The sequence below is a fragment of the Parambassis ranga genome, chromosome 3, assembly GCF_900634625.1.
Source record: "Parambassis ranga chromosome 3, fParRan2.1, whole genome shotgun sequence".
Lineage (NCBI taxonomy): Eukaryota > Metazoa > Chordata > Actinopteri > Ambassidae > Parambassis > Parambassis ranga.
Window position 1 is genome coordinate 6,363,987 of NC_041024.1, and position 21,236 is coordinate 6,385,222.

Below are 21,236 nucleotides of genomic sequence, written 5' to 3' on the forward strand. Positions count from 1 at the left end.
TACTAGCAAAACTAAGCAAACAACTGATCAACTTACTGTGATGGTAACTTCGTGCTTTTTCAATCGATACTTGAGGCTCTTCATGATGTTCCCCGGTGTTAAAAGTTTCTTTTGTTGAGTGACTTCATAAAACACTTTCCTAAAAGTTCAGCCGAAGTGACTTTTATCTGCTCCTTTTCCTCACCCGAGCGAGTTTCACCTGACGCCTAAGCGCAAACTCTGATCACACTTTGATTGACAACCTGCGGAGCCAATCAAATTCAACTATGGTCGTTGTGGTTGAGTTTCTAACCAATCAGCAATCGCGAAGGGCAGGACTTCCTTGTCAAGTGCAGTGGGGAAAGCTGAGGACGTCCTGGGACAAAGCAGGAAAACCCGGCATGACGTCAGGCTTACCTGTAGACCGAAACACCTGGAATAAGTGTCTATAAGTAATAATACACAGCAATAAAACGCCTCCTGCATGTAATTTAAAACAAATATGTCCATGTTGAATATATTTATCTGGTATGCAGTTGTTGTCTCAGCCACGGTACTTATCTGAGTGTTATAATAATGTATAATAATGTACATATCCAAATCCCTGTGTTAATTAGCCCATCATAATATATGGTGCTGTAACTTGTTGTTGATGTTCCTCAAAATAAAAAATAAAAAAAGAGAAAACAAATCTGTTTTTAGGACAATTTTGTGGAAATAAACACTGAAAATATATGGCCTTATTTTATTTTATTATAGTTTATTTTATTTACTGACCTCAAGTGTTAGGTAAATATAGAGTTTCTATGCAACCGTTCCCACAGAAGAAAAAGTAAACTAAACAGAAATGATCATTTTATCCAGTGATGTTTCATATGATTTATATTCAGGCGATTAAATTAATTTGAATAAAGATGATTTCAAAACATGTTAAATGTTGAATTGATTTTTAATATATTCTGTCTATTTTTTATGTTTGGCATTTATAAAGCCTGACTTTGGTTCATAAGAATATATGAAATAAACTAAATAATAACTCCACAGGGGAGCAGGTTATACCAACAGGTGAACCTGTTTTTAGGCGTATCAATTAAAACGAGGGGGAAATGATGCCCCCTTGTGGTCATTATTCCATCCACTGTCCTCACAGCATTAAAAACATACCAGCCATTTAATCTAGGATTGGTTGTAGGCTATAGTAGCATTAGTAGATAATAAAATGCACTTTAAGAAATCAATGTGTGTGAGGTTGGAATAACTGGAATTATGTGAATCAATAGTGTGCCATTTTGTTACAGTGAGGAAATATTATGCTACCTGCCATTCAATGAGCCTCTTGCCTTTTGTCTATGTTTCCATGGCAACATGGTTACCAGGGTGACATTGGCATGGAGACCATTGCTCATCCCCTTGCCCACCCGGGCAGGAAGCACGCTGACCTGACGGTGCATGTGGGACTGCGAATCACACACTCTGCGGAGCAGAGGTTGTTGTTGGACTATAAACAATTACTGAGTGTCAGAGGGTGTTTTTTTTTATCGGGCACACAGTGAGCACACAACATATTTACGTAAACCTGTTAAAGAGTGATTTCTTTTTTTTCAAGCATGTTGCTATAAAATTAAGTTTTATTCTGTACCTGACAGCACACATACATTACATTACATAATAATCTGCATTAAAGCTGGATTAACCTGCAAAAATAACAGGTTCTGTGTGCACATTTCAGGTGCCTGCTGAGTTAAGTGGTAACACATAATCAGTAAAGTAAGTGCTGTATAATTTGACTGCTTTCTTTCCCATTCTTTATACTTTTTTCTACAATTCAGGCAGGGATTTTTTTGCTTTGTGCCCTAATATTATTTAATTTCACAAAACACAAATCAAACTGTATATCTAAATATTGCTATAATAGCTATAAATAAATGTACATAAATAACATGTTACTGAATCACATGTATATAAGTAAACAGATTTCATGTAACAGGTAACAAATGGATGGAGAGTTCATATATATACTTGGTGTTGCTAAACATGAGATGCACCACCTCAATCAGCCTCACCAGTAACCTGCTTAATGTAATAAAATATATTCTACTGACAATTATTCACTGTTGGGATTTGCCAGCTCTTTCAATAATTGATTTGGGAGCCAAAAAGATTTTTTTTTTTTTTTTTTTTTTAAGATGAGCGTTTATTTTAACCTACAGCCTATCTGATACACATCAGAAAAGCCTGTGTTCCTCTTTAGGTGTCCTCAAACTGCTGATCCACAACCAGGAACGCTGGTTACTAAGTTTTATGTATTCTTATTTCTGTTGCTTTAACCATTTTTATTCATTTTTTTGTATGTTTGAAAGGAACAGCTTCTCAGTGTTAATAATGTGGTTTGAATCTGAATACTATCACCATATCAAAGGCTGAATCATGACAATAATCCAGCCTTTGTAAAGATTATATATAATGCAAACTCATTCTATGAGATTTTACACCCTCTTGACTTGACATTCATAATCATTTATTCATATTATGGACTGTTAAAACTGCTGGAATTGTGCATTAAAATCACATAGGCTTCAACATTCATGTATGTAATTGTGGATGTTTTTACATTTGGAACACTGAGTCCTGAAAAAATAAGTTTCTCTTTCACGTGGCATGTGCTTATTTTTCATGAAGCGCACACATGAAAGGTGGCATCTTTGCTCCGCTGTCATGTCAGATGAGCATGAGACCACACACTGCTGTTATAGTCTTTGATGTCTAATGTGCTTGGGGCCAGGAGGGAGTAGCTTTTTTTTCCATCTTAATTCATATTTGAGTGACATTTTGCAAAATGCATCTAGAAGAACAGTCGTAACTCCAAATAATTTACAAGACACAAACAAGACAACACTGCAGAGGTCCTGTAGAAACAACTTTTCTTTACAAATTGATACAAATACACAAGTACAGATACAAAAACTCGCTGACAGCTGAGTGCTGAGCATGTGACCCAGCGTTAAAACTGCACCTCGTGTGGCAGAAGATACACTAATAAATATACACACATGCAACAGTAACAAATATCTATTAACTGGAATGCACAAAAACACCAAAGAGGAGCTGCTTGTGGAAATGGATTGTAGAGAAACATTTTTTTTCGTCTGTCGTTTTGTGTTTTGATATCAAAAGGAAAAAAGGGGAAGGAGAGGAAAAAAGGAAGGTGATACAGCTAAAAAGGTTTCCCATTTTTTTTTCCTTCTAAACCATGACAAGCTCCTGAGACCTTTGAGGGAAAAGCGCATCAATTCAAGTGAAAAATCTCATCCAAGCCTGCACTCAAAAGGGTAGTAATGGTTATTTTACTGGTGGTTTGGGAGACGGCCGACGCATGTCTCGCTGTGAGCTGAGAGCTCTCACACAGCTTTGCGGTGGTACTCTGGGGGTGCAACCTCGTAGTCACTGGCACTGAAGAGGGTGGAGGAATTCTTTACCAGGTACCTAAAGGAAATGTGCAATTGACCATCATCGCAGAGCCAGACAGAAAACACATTAGCTGCTCAGCAGTTGTTTGCTATGCTATTATCTACAAAAATTGGAAAGATACAATTTAATACAACAACAATTTTTACGCTGAGACGCCAGAGGCTGTTTTCAAAATTGGACACCCAATAGGCGTGCTTAGTTTGAGAAATAAGATTTTTCTGCTCTAACAGAAGATGTGAAAAGATACGCAAAAGCTTTTTATGGAAAATTCAGAATCTGTTTGTGTGACATATATAAAGAAACCCACTGAGAAGTAAAGAGTTTGATACAGCACAAACAAAGCTATGAAAAGCTTAAGAAAAGACTGCACTGTGGGCAGCTGATGGGGGCTCAAGGCTAAACCTTTAGTATTTGCTTCAGTAAGTGTTCATGTTCTATGGACAACATACATGTTTTTGGTCAATTACTAGAATGAAGGGCATAAAGCCACTGTAAAACGCAGGCACATGCAGCTAGCACAGTGAAGAAAACCTTCTATATGTTTACCACTTATTCATTTACTGGTCTGGTGCTCCAACTGATCAATCAGACATCGTCTTTCTTTGCTCGGAACTGCTCCAGTTTCTCTTTATTTCTGATTATTTCGTCACCATAAAGACTCTGTACATTCTCAATAGTCAACAAAGAGTCTATACAGTCCTAGATGGCATATTATGTCACTGCTCACCAGCGGGCAGTAAAACTACTTCTGCCTTTGTTTTGATTTTATATTTTACGTAATTTATCAAAAAGGATCAGATAAGATCCACTTGAAAAAACATTTTAAAAAATGCATTCTATCTAAAGTACCCCTAAATCTGCCACAATACAGTCAAATGAAAAACTAAATATCCTAGAGCAGAGAAATTGATTTCCTGACTCATGTTTTTAAGGATTTGCATCAAGCTTGGCTGCACTAATGTGAATGCGGATGTAACAGGACGTCTGGGAATAAGCCAGACCTGACAGCGGAGTCTCTGGTGGTGCGCTGGGAGTTCAAACTTACTTGAGGAAATCTTGGAGGTAACTGAGCAGCAAAGCCAGACTTTTCTCGTCCAGTGGAGTGTAGGCCAGCATGGCTCCAATACGAACTGTTGGTGGAGGAATGAGGCAGAAGAAGACTCTTACAGTTTGAAAGATAAATAAATGCCCATGACTTATTGATACTGTCAATACAATTAGTCTATTATTTTTTCTTTAATTACAGAAAAAGCTGGTTCATCCTAGAGGCAGCTGAATTTGAGAGAATCTTTTGTGCCACGATGCTTTCGACCAATCGGCATCCAATGACGAACTGCTATGACATCAGTAGGCAACAATGGAGGTTCCCACAGAGCATCTGTTCTATCAGACTGCTGCTCATTACTGTTTTGTAGTTCGCAGCTGTCCTACATCGTAGGAAAGCTATTTTTAACTATGTTAAATAGTTAAGAAACAGCAATCAGTCCATCCAGACAATATATTTAATGTATATACTGTGTTTCTCCTACCAAACAGACGCAGCAGGTGTGGCGCTCCGTACACCTGGGACATCGGCATGTCTGGGTGTTCACCCAGGATCTCTGCATACTGTGGCCTCTCAAACTTGTACAGCAGCTGAGTGCCCAGCATGACGTTGAAGTACTCCCGAATTCCCGCCACCACTTCATTTACTGCATACTCCCTAAGTGGACAGGGAGGAGAAGAGTCACGCAATTCACAGAGGAGAGAGTTTACACACAGCTTGACTGTGATAGGAATTTAATCACTGCTAATATAATGCCAGGACACTAGGATCCTATTGTTTATCCCTTACACTTAAAAATGTGTTAAACCTTCTAGATTAAATCAAATAAGGTATATTTTATTGCATTCTACTGTATTTAAAGAAAATATCTTACTGATAAAATTACTGGAGATTCTACTAAAAAGTTTGGATGCCAAACATGGGACAAAAAAAACATGGTGTGCTGAAGATAATGTCACATGCACAGCCCAAAATGTAAGAAAATGTATCCCTATCATGGATAGGCTGCAGATATTCCCATCACAGTATTAGCTAGGATGTAGACAGTTGTATTGACAGTCATTATGACAACTCAATGGGATCTGGGAGCAATGAGGTTAAGTATCTTTCCAAGGACACAGCAGCATGTAGCCGGGCGGGGTATCAAACCACCAACCTTTCGATTACTGGAAACCCGCCCTTTCACTTCATGTAGGTTCAATATTACAATGCGAACAGGTAATTCTATCATGACGGAGCTGCATGAAATGGTGTCACAATCGCATGCAATTTATTCCATGAAAGGAAGTTACATGCTAAAAGGGTAAAAGCATTTTATACAATAGGTGGCATGATGAAGCGGATACATGCAGTGAATACAGACACTAACGCTTTTACATCATTCAAAGAACTCCAGGGTGTTTTTTTTTAAATTCTTACTTATTGTCTGAGCTTCCTTTTGCTTTCTTGTAGTTGGCGTAGTCCTCCAAAACAGTCTCTACATTCTTCTTAGCAGGTAAATGAAACAACTGGAAAACAGCAGAAAAATTACATCTTCATCCCACACCGTACACTCAGAACATTGTGGTAAGTTTTTCTATAATTGTCAAGCCTAAGTGTCTCTGCTTACTCTCTGCATTGTATACAAATGCAGAGATGCAAATGAAAATGGAGTCTGCATCTCTGCATTGTATACAAATGCAGAGATGCAAATGAAAATGGAGTCTGCAAATCATTTAAGCCAAAATGAAAACATATATAGAAATGTATTGTTTACATCCTGGCTCATTTGATTTTGATTCAGCATCAAGTCTACAGGAGGAGGAGACTGCTATAATTTTGAAAGCAATTGCTTTTCCACTTCACACACTCTGCAGTTCAGGACCTACTTTGTCATAGACACATATTCTCTTCTACTGTTGTATAGAATGTTCATTGATGCTGTGTGGTGGTAAAATAACTTGTTCTAAATTACTGGTGCCTTTGCAGAAATGCACATTATCCACACCATCTGCACAAGTGATCCTTTATATTATTACTGATGCAGACCTTTGAACTGTGCATTGATAAGAAGCTGGCCAAAGGTCGCAGTGTTCACGGTTGGAGAGTGTGTTTTTCATACCTGTTTTTGGCGAGTTATGAGGTCCCAGTCATCCACCAGCCAGGGTTTCAACTCCTCAGGGATTTTCACCTTCACCTCCACACGGTTGGTGAACATCTCCTCCTAAACAAACACACACATTTTTAGTTCCTTAATAGATTTGGTTTGGTGGCTCTACTGTACCTCTTTTTCACTGTACAGAAGACGTCAGAGTTTAGTGTTTTTCACACCATCATGACAACAAACACCAAAAGAATTGTTTGTGCTTTAAATTACATGGGATGGAAGCACTAATAACTGTATTGACAGCATGTTAAAAACAGCATACACTCTAAAATGTTCCATTTTTTTCATGACATGATTAAAGGTTTCACCCTGGTCTATATTCGGGTTATAATCACTTCTATTGTTGGATGCACCATATCAACATCTCCTGCTGTTACTTTCTATTTCTTTCCAGAACTGAAGCCTTTTTCCCTTGGGCCACACCATGGGCTCGATATAAAAAGAAATGCTGCCGTGAAAGACTTTATGCAATCACCTATTATGGCCCACAGGTGACATGTGTTCCATTTGTGCAAAGATAACCCTTCAAACAGCTGCAGGAGCTGGCTGAAATGTCACATAAATGAGGATTTATGTATGTATATGTAACATCTGAGTAATTTCCTATTAAGTTCACACCTCAAGAAGGAAGCAGCTTCATGAAAAGTTAATCAGTTGTGGTTTCATCAACAGCTGTGCAGAAGCTGGGTGATTGTAAAGCTCCTGAACACAAAATCTCTCCCCAGGTTTACACACAAACAAGATGCCATGCTAATGACAGTTCAAGGAATCAATAATTGATGATACGTACACTCTCCACAGTTGGATCAACCCGAGCCCTCTTCTTCCGTGGCCCCTGGGGCGTTTCTCCGCTGCTGGTACCTTCACCCGGCCCTGGGGCTGCACAACACACCAGATTATACTTTATGAAGGAAATAAAGCTACTGTGTTTAATTATTTTTTTTAAGTGAGATATGTCAAAGCCTTCTCTTGCAGGGAACAGATTCGTAACAAATTCCCCAAATATGACAGTGCTTTTGTCACAAAGACAAAGTGAGGAGAGATCAACATTAGCGTACAGTTCAGCAGTCAGCATTTGTGATAGAATGGAGGGATGTTAACGCACATAGAGCAGGTAACTTGGGCATCAGTAAAGCTGCCTTTCAAACTAAATCTTAATAGAAAAAATTATAAACAGAAGGAGGGACTGAACTGTTGAGCTGGAGAAATATTTCCTAAAGCATGAAAAGAAACAATCTGCTTTAAAACTACAACAAAAATTTGTTCTATATTGAGTTGAAAAGGTTTGTACATCATTATCTTTCATTTATTTTGTATATGTATTTAATATTTGGCCAAAATATGACAACAATACTCATAGGACCACAAGGCAGAAAATTACAATTAAACAAATAAACTCAAAAATGTCAGATATAATGGGACATTTTTGAGGTGGCTACTCTTTCTTTTTGTAGCACCACAATATTTGCTGTTGTTTATGTTTTAAATCTTATCAGACCTGATGCAAACATGTTGGAAATAAATATTTTACTTACTCTTTTGCTTTGCCTTTTTCACTTTCCTAGGATACAAAAAAAGACATTATCAATATATTATCATACTTAAACAGCTAATGCAGCACCGAGACTTCCATGTTACTCCATTCTTTATAATGTGACACAGCAGCATTTACTAAACGTACATGGTGAATTATTAGAGGTTGGAAAACATGCAGGACACTTACAGATCAACATTTTTCTGCTGCACAGCAGCAATTTTCTTACTTGGTGCTAAACCCCTCATCTTTCCCTCAACATAATGATCCCTGAGGAGGAAGAAAAACAAAGTGACTTCAAACCAACTTGCTGATCAGCATTTAAACAAACAATAACACATTCATGCACACAACTGAAGATTGATTCATTACCAGAGAGATATTTCTTGGCACTGTATAACAGGTAACTCAGAAAAACACTTCTTCATCTCTACCTCTGTGCACAAAAAGGCAGACTCACTGATTGGCCTTTTGAAGCTCTTTTTGTTTCGCAAGGTTGCTGTCCACATATTTGAGAACTCTACTTTCAGGAACCCATTCATCCCAGCTGCAAGAGAAGAAGAAAAAGCCTTCACGGTCATTTTTATTGGACAGCTGATAGAAGACATGAGGTACCTCACACAAAAATATGAGAAATTCAAACTTTATATGAACCTAGCTGCTCACTTTTTGTTCCATCCGCTGTAATGAATGAAGTATTTAATCTGCTTATCCTTTATGTTGATTTTGACGCACTGCAAAGAGAGAAACATACAAGCATGTGTCAGTCATTGGCTGGAATTTCTTTTACAGTTAATAAACAATAACAAACACACACACACACACACACATTAGGTAATGAAACAAACCTTTGCCTCATAGAGCAATGGCCCATGAAAGCACAGGACTCTTTCACCTGCCAAGGAAGGAAATGCACACCATGAAACACAAGATAACCACAACATATTTTAGTGACAACTCCACACAGCGCCATGCCCTTGGTTATATTACTGAGCTATTGTCTTTCATATCGAACCCCCGTGCCTCCTATAGAGCAGGGATATTCCGCTATAGCACAAATAACATGCTAGCTAACTATTAGCTTAGTGCTAACATCGTCTGTACACCTTAAGCTAGCTTCATTTACTTTACTACAACGTTACGTTTATTTTGGGCGTGTTTAAACCGACATGGTTACACACATAGGATGAACAAAGACTCTCTGTTCATCCATGAATATCGCTATTGTCGAGTCACAACATCAACAATAACAACAACAAACCCGCCCCCTTCCCTTCCAGCCGTTAGCATCGTCGCTGTCATTTTTCACTACAGACCTTCTTGAAATTTAGGTTTAGGGTCCTGTTTTGGCGCCATTCACAGACTCAACTGATCGGATCTCTGAATGATCAAATTCGTGCATTGCCAGAGCCCATTTCTTCCAGGCGCAAACTCCTCCGACATTGGAGCCAAAGCGAGGGAGAAAGCCGAGAATGGCCTGCCTGCTGCGGGTCACCTGACCACCGTGAAGACCCGGGAGCTGTGCTGCATTCAGGTGCTCCTCCTAAAACTTGGATAAAGAAAGAAGATTTTTTTTGACCCCAGATTTGTAGTCTTCTTTGTCTTTCATCTCCATTGGAGGACTAACATATTACATATACATTATATAATTTCACAAAAACATAACTTAACTTCATTTTTTTACTTTGTCCTCAACACAAAGGGGGAGTTTTAATGCATAATTTCAGAATAGTTCTCACAAAAAATTAAGGAAACGTGGTACCTCTTTATAAATATAACTACAGCTACAGACTGAAGATAGATGGCATTTTTGTGGCGTCACCACTTCAGGCTTTCTCAGCCTTTTTCTGGCTGCCAGAAAAACCATTTTAGGTCACAAATTTCTCATGAACTCTCCAAGTTGTCACATTGTCATATGAAGATAGATAGAAGACATAGATCTCAGCATACTTTGTTTTTGTATTATTTTTTTTTAACAGTAGTGGACATCTAGGCGGATCCAACTATCATTTATCACAATGTTAGATTGTCATCATCTGAGAGTCAGTGAAGTACCCAATTATAAATGATGTGATGAAGGAATTGTCATTTCCTCCCATGTTTTATAATTATGAGACACACAGGAATGACTTGGATCACCAATTAGGGCAACAGTGGGAGACAGCAGCGCTGACCAGCTGGTTTTTAATTACTGACATCCTCAGACACACCACAGCGTGAAATATAATTCACTTCCAGATCTAATAAAGATATTTTCAACCCTTTGAATTGTGTTTATCTATTCCTGCAGTGGTAATGTGAGTTAAAATGGAAAATACACACTTTGTAGAATTGTGGTTACTGATGATGGTCTGCATGGGAAATGCCAAAAAAAAAACATTATACAATGTCAACAGTACTCAAAGGAGGCAAAAAAAAGGATGCCAGGAACTGCTACCAGTTTTATAAGCTAGTGTTAATGACTTACACTTATGCCTGCAAACCTTTGGCTGCTTTTTAATATTTCCACATGAAAAAGCATCTTAAAATTCAGTCAGTGTCGCCAAAACCAAACTGAACAACCTTGGGCTCTAAAAGAGACTCTTGGGAGAAATTTAAATTAAATAAGCGTCCTTCTTCTGACTACAGGGGAGACTGACAAAAAATATATTTTCACCTCATCCAAATCGTCCAAACCTACAACAGGCATGAAGACATTTTTTAGCAAGAATAACAACCTTTATGCAGCAATGATTGACTTTTAAGGCTTTATGGGATGTGTGTGGACTGAGGGGACAGTGGGCCTGAGTTTTGTGTATGCAGTTATGTTTCACCTATGATTAGAAAAACACTGATTTGAGGTAAAATGGAGGCTTTCACACGCTTTATGTCTATTCCTGAAGAACACATTAGACATGCACTATTTAGTAAAAACCCCACATGGTTGCCATGGTTATCATAAAGACCAGGAAATAACATTTTTTTAGGTTATCCTGGTGAGGATGGGTTAAAAAAAATCAGTTAATTCAACATTTATTATTGCTAACACTAAGCCTTGGACAAATTAATGCAGCATCGAAGTGTAAATTTCTAATGTCCTTGTCCACATAGAACAGAATATGAATAGCTTTATATGTCTCCAACCCCTCATTTGGTGCATGGAAATTGAGTAGTCGCACGACAGCAGCACAAGCTGACTGACAGCTGCGACAGAAAGGACAAACTGTACAAGCTAATCATCATTTCAACATATTCAAAGTTTCATTCATGTGAAACTGATCAACAGCAGACTTAAACACAAACCTACACAAACACCGATGTGTCAAGGCAAATTACTCAGAACTGAAAGTACACAGAATCTATGGTAATGACAAAAACAACTCTTTTGCCTGCAGTGAAAAAAATAATACTGCAAACATTGAATCAGGTGAGGAAGAAAAATGAGGTGGCCTGAGAAAACCCTGAGTGTTTATACGTAATCAGTGTACAGAAAGCTTTGAGTTTCAACAAGCTTCCACTCAATGAATCAACTTGAGTGTTGGTAACATTTAAAATTGCAGCTATTATGTAGTCCATCTGACATCGTGTTCATGTGCAGTCTGAGTGGCAGCTGCTTTCCCTATGTACGCACAACAGTACATTTATCCCTTTAACAACATATATACATATATATACACATTTGCTCCATAAGGACTACATTTCAGAAGGAAATTCTGCCACTAGTTATGTTATTGCAGTCCTATCATCCATACTTTTCACACAACATACTGAATAATAATAGATTTCTTTCATTGTTGTTAATCATCCACTCAGCAGGAATCATCATCCTCACAGCGGTCTTACATCATCCACTGACAGCATAGTACAAAGCTCTTTTATTTACAGAAATTAATGAATGGCTCTATTTTAACACTGCTGGCATCAACACAAAGAGCTTTTTTTTACCTTCCTTTTACCTGTCAGTTATCAGAGTTTCTGCTTCGGGTTAATTAAAGCTGAAAATACTGCACATCACAACGGCAAGACACACTCTAAGTCAAAGAGCGGCTCTATTATAACTTCAGGGGTTGGCTGAGATTGATTAGCTCTTGAAGTTGTTCTCACTTTTATTCTCCCAGGTACACCACAAGCAACAGCACAATTTCATTGTCCTGATTGTTGACCTGATTGGTTCTTTTAACAACTGTGTTTTCTCCAAAATGTCACTGTGTGTCCTCTCTGACCTTTACGAGACCCTGCAGCACCTCCTCATGATTAAAGCAGTGGCGATACTTAGCGAAATGTCAAAAGATTCCTTTTTTTGAGGCTTGAAAGAGCGCACCCACGCACCCCGACCACAGACTCTTGGTCTCAACTTTTTTCTCCCCTTGTTCTGACATATAATTCACATACCTATCAATACAGCTGAAACAAATTAAAAGGTCTGGATTCATATTTAGTCTTTTAGGCACACACCCTGTTGTTGTTGTTTTTAAATCAGAGTACTGCAGGTAGCATCCAGGTTTCTGAAACCAGGACAAGAGAGGTCACTCATGCATATGTAAACACGCTCAGTCGTCTAAGTGCTTTCTGCACCTCCATGCAGCTTCTTTCTCGCCCTGATGAGATAGAGATTAACCACAGTCATCACCTTTCTGACCCAGCCCTCCTTCCATCTGTCCTGGATTAAGTTTTGTGGGTCTATAGCAACCAGCTCCAGGAAAAGTCCAGATTTCTCAGAACTTAGCATCAAAGGATCAAGTAAAAGCATCTCTGCTTCTGAGAACCTTCTATGCAGCAGCATTTTTGTGCGTCCTCACAGAGCTTTCAAGGGCTGCGTTTCTGCCCTGACATGCACGAGGCTGCCTGTGTGCAACTTCTTGCAAATGAAAGCTTATCAGGGAAGGTTTGAAACAAGAAAAGTCTTCAGCATTAACAATTCTAATCGTGTGGAAAAGGGTCTGATGCTTCAGTGTTCTTCCAAAAAACACCAATATGTCTGTTTCTGCCCCCTGGCTCTTGAGAGGTTTTCAGGTGGAAATTTAGAAAAAAAAAATGCCCCGAGGAGCTTAAGGTTTTCAAACAGAACAGATCCTCTGTGTTAATGTGGCAGATCACATTTTAGGAGAAGAAAATCCAGAAAATAATTGAAATGACATTTGGTAGCACCTTTCTACAGCCTGTCTGGTTCTTTGAGCACGTGTTCAAATGCTCCGATATTGTTTCAGGCACAAAAATATAAAATTATTTGAATGAGTCCATCAAACAGTAGCCATTAGCCTATAATTGCCCTGCTCTGTTGTGTTTCATTCACTTCAGAAGACATCACATCCTCACTGATTTACCTGTATTCCCTGCAGATCTTAACTATGTGAACATATTTGGGGTGCAATACCAGAGGACCCACACGCACCTGCGTGAATGAGTCACCAACTTCATGCTCTACATCTGACTGAAACAATAAAAAGAACCATTTAAAATCCAAACTGTGGCAATAAGCTGCTATGAATTGTAACTTAAAACTTTCAGAAAAACAATGCATCTCTCTTACCTGCTCTATGTCAGTGTGTATGTGTGTGCACATGTGTGAGAGACTTCAGGTTGTCCAGCTGCGACCAGTTCCACAATCAGCCACTCCACTCAGGTGACAGACTCTCCCACCTGCCAGTGATGGTTTGAGCCAAATTTGTCATCATTTTTTTTTCTCTTCAGCATTCTGCATTCTGTTCCTGTCGCCTGTTACCCACACCTCTCATCTGGCCTGCCCCATGCCCAGGATCCTTTGAGCTCCCACTCTCCTGACCTGCTGCCTTGGCCTGAGTTCCTGGTCCTCAGCTCCCAGGGTGAGCTGCCTCCTGGCCTCCCAATTATATCTTTGACCTCAATTTTTGTCTCCTCACCCGTGTCTGCACCTGTGTCAACTTGATCCAAAGAGGAGGTCAAACTCACATCCTTCAGTCAAAACATAAAATCAGCAAAGCAAACTAATGAAAACCGACTGACGGTGTAGTCATCCTGTACAGATAAAATTTTGTGCGCTTGTAACAAATAAAGCTTATTTCAGCTTTTTTGCATCATTCCTTTCTGTGACTTTCATGTCAAAGCAGCACAGCCCACACAGTAAAGAGGAGCCCTTCTTGTTCTTTTAATGAAATCTGAGTTAATGCAAAGGAAATACTTCAAAGACAGTACGGGTTTATACAGTACTTGATGTTTGGGTGTTTTGTAATGAGTGACAAATATTTTGATGTGAAATGTAGAAGATAAACTGTGGCACATCATCTGTAAATAAAGCTATGAATCCTTCTGTAGTTACATTATCTGTTGCATTCAGGATTTGACATTCAGTCCACAACTGCGGCCTATTTTTTTACATGAAGGCGTAGACTTCACTTCTAGGTGCGCATGTGCAGCAGCTTTCAAGTCCAATCTGTAAGGCCCACCTGCACGTGTACATGCACTTCTGGCACTGTGACGAGTTCAGGTTTTGAACACAAAAATCCATTATGTGGAGCCCATCATCTTCAGTTTGCAGCTCACAATGCAGCACTGAGAGCTGAAGGAGGCGACTGTTCACCACTCTGTCACCTGGTACTTTTAACACTCCTGCATAATCAGCTATTATGAGGACAACTGAATCACGTAAACGTTTATTGTCACACACACAGTGGATACTATTTTTTGTTGTCTTTTTTTGCGTATTTACAACAATCATATTTCACACATTGTCGTTGTTTTGTGTCCAAACGGTTAGTACTTTTAAACGTATCCATGTCGTCTTTTGTTCAGCACGTGATGGAGTAAATCCACTCATCATACACTGGTTACATTACCTGCAATGACACACATCACGTATGGATGTAGAGAGACTCACTTCTCACCTCTCCAGTAGTAAGACACCGACGCTTAGTTAATTGTCATGCGCAATTACGCATGGATTGCGCACCACAGGTAGCTCACAAGCATCATGTTTATTTAACAAGCGATGCCACAGTGTGAAGTCACAGTGTGATGTTTTTATACAAACAAGCATTTAGCATGTGTGCAGCTCTGAGCCAGCTACAGTGGTTTTATTAGACATTAGCCACGTTACGCACGGTTTCAAAGACAAGAAGCGCGATGAAATTATATATTTTGCTATGAACAGAATCGAGTCTTGACCTAATGCTGCATGTCTTGGTTGTGCGCACTGAAAGGTGTTTACTCTCTGCGTGTTTCTGCTGTGCGCATCTGGCATGTTCCACTATCCCTCCCTGTGTATCAAACCTTTCAGTTTGTTCCTAAACTCCTTCCTCATGAGGCAGTAAATGATCGGATTCAGGCAGCTGTTTGTGTGCGCCAGGCACACGGTGAGTGGAAACACATATGTGTGGACTATGTAGTACGCTCTGTCCCAGTTTGCAACGTTCAGCTTGACCAGCACGCTCCACAGGGTGATGGCATGATTAGGCATCCAGCACAGGAAGAAGGACAGCACGACGATGGTGATAGACTTTGTGACTTGGGACCTTCTTTTTGGGTTGCTTGTTTTCATACTCCGGTTTTGGATGAAACGCAGCAGCATAAAGTAGCTGATGGACACGATGGACATTGGCAGCACAAACCCAACTACTATTTTCTGTATGTGATAAACTGCTAACCAGTACTGTCCGCCTGGAAACCTCAACAAACACAGTTTTTCTCCTGTTACGTTGCTTACTGTTGAGAAAATCGACGTTGGTGCAGTGGCCAGAGTCGCCAGTGTCCAAATAATTGCGCAGATCCACTTGGCGGAACATGACTTATGCACAGTTCTGTTCTTCAGTGCCGTGGCGACTGACCAGTAGCGGGTCACGCTCATGGCAGTGAGGAAAAACACGCTGGCGTACATGTTCATGACGGTGACTGAGAGGATAATCTTGCACATGGCGTCTCCAAACGGCCAGCTGAAGTCCAGCACCGTGTCCACGGCCCAAAAGGGCAAAGTGAGCACAAACTGCAGGTCCGTCACTGCCAAGTTGAGCACGAAGAAGTTCACTTTGGACTTCCTCCGTTCTTGTTTGACTCTGATGAAGAAGAGAACCAGCAGGTTTCCAACTAGACCTGCAGCGCACACGACAGAATAAACAAGGCAAATGAGGAACCTCAAAATCGGACTCCCGTCAGCTGTCACGTCGATGTCCTCCAGGTTGCTGAAAAGGTCCACTTCCGTCAGTGACATGTTCAAACATACACTCTCATTCTCTTCATTCATGTCACCAGCTCTTAAACACTTCATGATAACCTAAACGCCAGTTTTAAATCATTTATGTCCAAACAGAGCTGCATGTTGTGCCAAATAGCGATGCCATCCTAACTGAGTCTGTATGCATCCACCCCACCCTGCAGTTCTGTCATCTCTCCTCCTCTCCTCTCCAAGACGCATAATCATCCAGCATCACTGCTCTCAGCTTCTGACAGTATGAAAGGAACGCTTCACCCACCCTCCGCCCCTCATTCATTCATGCCGGGGGTGGGGTCGTGAGGTTTTTTTTTTTTTATTGGGCGATCATTTTGGCTTGATGCGCCCATCAGTCTTGTGCGTAAACGTAGCTTCCACACAGAGCGCGAGGCTTCCCCATCAGTTTTGATCCCAAAATAAACACGCAGCCTAATTAATGACTTCATAATTATTTATTAAACAACATGTTAATAATAGATTGCGTGGCAGCCAAGAAGGCACTGTTACGTACAGTGTGTGCGTAACAGTGACTTTGTTCCACAGCAAACGGGAAAGTTGAGCAAATCGACTCTCTGCTGCCCCCCAGCGTTGACTTTAACATGTAGCAGTTTGTAAGAAATGAGAGAAAACACAAGACAATTAGCAGAATGCATTTTATTACATCTAAACTTTTCTACATAAACAGGTAACATTCAATAAGTAAACAATTTCTTCCAATGCAGGTAATAAATATTTTTTTCTCTTGGTATATTTGTACAAACGGACATGAGCCTACTATACACCATCTTCCTCTTTCCCTCCTTGAAAAGCCTTTTTGTTTTCTTCATGATTTTTCTCAGATTGGAGCCGTGAACCAGAAACCTGTGAATGTTTTAAGGCAGTGAGTGCAGATGTCGACTCGAGTCTGACTTTGAGATTATTTCAGTTGTGTAAGACTCTTTATTGGCCACAGTCATTTTTGTTTTCAGTAAGAGTACAGCTTACATTTTCTAAAAAATATATAAATTATTTTATTCTCTCGCTCTGAATTGACACACAAAAAGCATACAAACGGACATCAAACACTCACGTTTGGATCTGAATTTTCAGGGTTCCATACAGACATAATATACACATTTGTTGACTTTTCCCTTTTTAATATTAAAGACATGACAACCAAAAGAGTTGAGCTGCTTGTTGAGGTTGTCTGTGAGAGTAAAGAAATGCTTACACGGCACATGTGTTCACACCTGTGTGCTCATCATCCCTGCATGCAAATGAATCCCGTTTGTGTGACCGAAACCGCTTCTCCCAAAAACATCTAACGCTAATAAAACCACAGGAGGGATGTTTAATGGAGAGGAGGAGGAGGAGGGTTGGACTTTTTGGTAATCCCACATAGACCACCTGTGTGTAGAGCACTTCAGCAGAAACACATTCAACACTGTCTGCTCTCACTCATGTCACTGCTGCATGACAAGAAACAGAAGCTTCAAAACATTAAATGGTTATCAAATGCAGTTACTGTGACCACCTCATCAAGTATTCAAATACTGGTAAATCATAATCAACAAGAGATGTAAAGATCTGCTTCATCGGTAGAGAAAATCAGGTAAATATAAAATGAAAGATTCCCGATTAGGAAATGATCAACTCACTTTGTGCTACAGGTTCATGCTTAACTCACTCTGTAGCCAATCACTAGAACATCCTGCTTTATGCTGTCTTCAGTTTAAGAGGTTTGAGTTAAGTGTTTTAAGTGTCTCGGGAAGATTCAAATTTGGACAGATATTTTCTTTGGACAGGCGAACTAGGGACATTTCAGCATTTCTCATTTGATCAGCCTCTCTGAAATCAGAATTGTTAAAACAAAAACACTAAGCTGTCAATACAGACAACAGACGTTCATGTCACATTTACAAACTTGCAAAAGTTTTTTGTTGCTTTTCAAAGACACTGAATGGAACACTAAAACCAAAAGCATCCTGTAAGCGCCAGCTAGCCAATAACAGAACTGACAATGCCTCTGATACTGGTTACTGGGTTTTATATGCATTTCTCCATTGGAATTAATAGACTAATAGGCCACCATCAGTCACTTAAAGGGGCGGGGCAATAAAAAAGCCCATGTGACACAGAGACAGGAAATGACGGTGTGCATAAAATCGTTTACACAAATTGTAATGGTGTAACAAAATGGGTCTCTGTGAGGCTGTGTGTCGAGGGCAGGATCATCTAGCGCTGTTACACACACGTGTGTGTACTGTGTATTAGTTATCCATCTCAGGATGATGTCAGCTGATCAGCTGGATAAAATCAGCTTGAAATTTCTGTACAATCAGTCCTGCACTTTGTCTTCCAGCTGATGTTTCTATTATGAAGCAGATTTGATACATCCTGAACTCATTCATCTTATAAAACATCATGAATCATGCATGTATTAATTAAGCAAGTGTTTTGTGCCATTATTATAAAGAGTTAAAGAGTCAGCTCCCAGGAAAATACGCACACGTATTTCCACTCTGAACTTTGACAAGTTGTGCTGCTCGCAAAGAATAACATATTAAATAAATTCAGTGACTCACACGCACGGAAATCAAACAATCTGTAAAAATATAATATATAGAAATAAGAATACAAAATAAATAAAATACTGCACAACACAGGAAATACACAAGGACTTGCTCTGGTAAATGATTGAGTCAGTGTGTGAGAGGCGGAGCTGGTTCCCATGAGAACAACAGGGAATAAAGTTAAAAATGCTAAGAGCGAGGGCAGGAGGTCATTCTGGGCCGTCTACAGTCTTTGTAGAGGGACAGGACAGGAGAATGGGAGGTGACTGGCGTTGCTGTCAGAAGTGATTTTCTCATCGCGGTGGGGATAATTAGGCTTTGAAGTGAGGCCGCCTGTCTCCGACGACTGCAGCATCGCAAAAAGACTGATAGCGGGGAACTCTGGGAAAGTTTCAAGGACGAAGAAGGAGGGGGGTACCAGGGCTACTGCATGTCAACAGCAAATGAGTCCAGACTGCAGTGCATCTTTTTAACTGAAGACCACGAGTGTCCAGTTTTTAAAAATAATTGTGTGTAGGATACATTCATGAGGAAACCCTGCACGTTCAGCCAGAAGGTGACGACATCAAGGAACGTCTCCACATCACACGCCGACTGTCTCACAGGGCTTTTCCTTTTTTTAAATCAACAGGCTCTGTGCCCAGGTGACATGCTGACATCCCCCCTTTTGTATAAACTGTGGCACTAAATGGTCTGCTTACACTATTTTATACAACCACTTTTTTTCTCAAAAGAAAACTCCCACAAGAGGGAGGAAGGAGAGGAGGAGTGCAAGTGACCATTTAAGATGCTTCCCAAAACACGCACATAAACAGGCACTGGTTTAAACTTGGTCACATGATACGTTACGTTAGACGCCCGTGTCTATGTAAAACAGCCTGACCTTAATTGTAAGGTTTTTTTTGTTTTGTTTTTGAAACAGTCAGCTGTGGAGACGAGACACAAAGGGACAGAGTTTAAGTGTCTGAACACTTGACTGATAACACTGTGGCACACAGACGCAACTGCACTCTGAGTATTGTGATCGTTTCCATAGGTACCGTACCTTAAATTTTTTGGCATTGTGCAAAAAAAAAAAAAACAAACAAAAAAACAAGAAAAACACTTCCAGCTCTAAATTGGCAAATATAAATAGTCTCATTTCTAAATGCTGTATGCTGACAGAGTCCTTTTAAGAAGATCAAGGAGTGAAAATGAAAAACCAGAAATGGCTAATTTCCACCTACACACTCCCCACAGCATTAACCTGAAGGTCAAAGGGAATGCATATATATATATATATATATATTTATATAAACTATATCTATTTATAACCGTTTAAATATCATACATAACTTATTAATAAAATTATTAGCACATGAATAAACTGTAAATTCAGCCTTTAAAAACTTTGATAGAGAAATAAAACACCATGAATCTGAGAAGAGAAGAAGCAAAGAACTGAAAGGAGAAACGGAAACAGGATAGAGAACCACATGGCGACAGGCGAATGTATAAGCTTTGTATCTGTGTGTGTGTGAGAGAGAAAGAGAGAAATGTCCTCCACTTACAAACAGCGACTGAAGCAGCTCACTACACTGAAAATGTCCCAATTTAACATACAAAATTAAAAGAGGAAAATAGATTTTGTTCTCTGTACACGGTGACACGCCTTGTAAAAAAAAGAGCCTTCCTCCTTTTTGTTTTTGCTCCGTTAGCATCTCAGCTGTTTGTGCCAGGTTGGTACCAGTATAGCAGTAAAAGTGGGTCCACATGCTGAGCAGGTTTCTGACCCTTGTAAGAGATGACTCAGTACTGTACTCAGGAGCCCAAAGACCCGCCCGTTATTAGTGCTCTTCTTGAGTCTTGTCTTGTCATCACGACTCCACAAATGTTCAGAGTTTGATGACTTGGGGTCAAAGTCTAGTTTCAAAATGTTACCCTGCAGTCAGTCTGTGATTGGGTTTGTTACCGGGCTCAGAGCGCCACCTTGACTCTTCTCGGGTCAGTCCAATGATATAACATCAGGTATCCCTCCGTAAATAGCTGCCATCGCTGCTTCAGCGCTGCTCCGGCTGGCCACTACTCCGGGATGTGTGTGTGAGGACTGTGAAGATGTGTGAGTGGAGTGACTGTCACGCAAGCTGCTCGTCGAAACCAGGCTGCTGCTGCTGCCCGAGTTACTAGCTCCATTGGTCTGTGCAGTCACCGAAGTGGCCGAGGAGGCTCCTGATTGGTTGAGGAACAGCTGGGAGGCGGCGGAGGAGGTGCTGTAGGGCAGGAAGCGGTTGAGCAGCAGGTCGTGGTCCTCTGAGGCCGAGGCGGCAGCCGCTGCTGCCATTACCATGTTGTAATGCTGAAGGGTGAGAGTAAAA

At 40.1% G+C, this 21,236-nt stretch overlaps 4 protein-coding genes across 5 annotated transcripts in view; all 4 read right to left on the reverse strand.

Moving 5' to 3' along the window:
* Positions 1 to 216, reverse strand: part of uacab (uveal autoantigen with coiled-coil domains and ankyrin repeats b) — a 34,196-nt gene extending 33,980 nt beyond the window's left edge. The window contains exon 1 of the mRNA XM_028401356.1: positions 37 to 216. Coding sequence (XP_028257157.1) covers positions 37 to 84 — 48 coding nt within the window. The 5' untranslated portion in view covers positions 85 to 216. The remainder of the gene's footprint in view (positions 1 to 36) is intronic.
* Positions 217 to 2,975: 2,759 nt separating this feature from the next.
* LOC114433222 (mortality factor 4-like protein 1) lies at positions 2,976 to 9,697 on the reverse strand. The gene is made up of 12 exons (XM_028401672.1): positions 9,489 to 9,697; positions 9,021 to 9,067; positions 8,839 to 8,906; positions 8,633 to 8,719; positions 8,362 to 8,442; positions 8,174 to 8,199; positions 7,429 to 7,517; positions 6,594 to 6,695; positions 5,912 to 6,000; positions 4,977 to 5,149; positions 4,493 to 4,577; positions 2,976 to 3,462 (listed from the first exon to the last, which is right to left on the reverse strand). The coding sequence occupies exons 1-12, from the start codon at positions 9,526 to 9,528 to the stop codon at positions 3,378 to 3,380; spliced, it is 972 nt and encodes a 323-aa protein (XP_028257473.1). The 5' UTR covers positions 9,529 to 9,697; the 3' UTR covers positions 2,976 to 3,377.
* A 5,445-nt stretch (positions 9,698 to 15,142) lies between these two features.
* Positions 15,143 to 16,503, reverse strand: rxfp3.3a1 (relaxin family peptide receptor 3.3a1). Its single transcript, XM_028401497.1, has one exon. It carries the CDS (start codon positions 16,385 to 16,387, stop codon positions 15,374 to 15,376), a length of 1,014 nt encoding a protein of 337 aa, XP_028257298.1. The 5' UTR covers positions 16,388 to 16,503; the 3' UTR covers positions 15,143 to 15,373.
* Positions 16,504 to 16,969: 466 nt separating this feature from the next.
* LOC114433135 (E3 SUMO-protein ligase PIAS1-like) overlaps positions 16,970 to 21,236 on the reverse strand; it is a 41,754-nt gene continuing 37,487 nt past the window's right edge. For both annotated transcript variants that reach the window (XM_028401496.1, XM_028401495.1), the window contains one exon: positions 16,970 to 21,217. In XM_028401496.1, coding sequence (XP_028257297.1) covers positions 20,867 to 21,217 — 351 coding nt within the window. In that variant the 3' untranslated portion in view covers positions 16,970 to 20,866. The remainder of the gene's footprint in view (positions 21,218 to 21,236) is intronic.

Bases quoted from the DNA above. Each gene is read 5' to 3' on its own strand.
- LOC114433222 (XM_028401672.1), bottom strand. From the start codon at position 9,528: ATGGCGCCAAAACAGGACCCTAAACCTAAATTTCAAGAAG. The intron at 8,200-8,361 runs GTAAGTGTCCTG...TTTGTATCCTAG, and splicing joins CAGCAGAAAAATGTTGATCT to GAAAGTGAAAAAGGCAAAGC. The intron at 4,578-4,976 runs GTAGGAGAAACA...CTCCACCAACAG, and splicing joins ACACCTGCTGCGTCTGTTTG to TTCGTATTGGAGCCATGCTG.
- rxfp3.3a1 (XM_028401497.1), bottom strand. From the start codon at position 16,387: ATGAAGTGTTTAAGAGCTGGTGACATGAATGAAGAGAATGAGAGTGTA.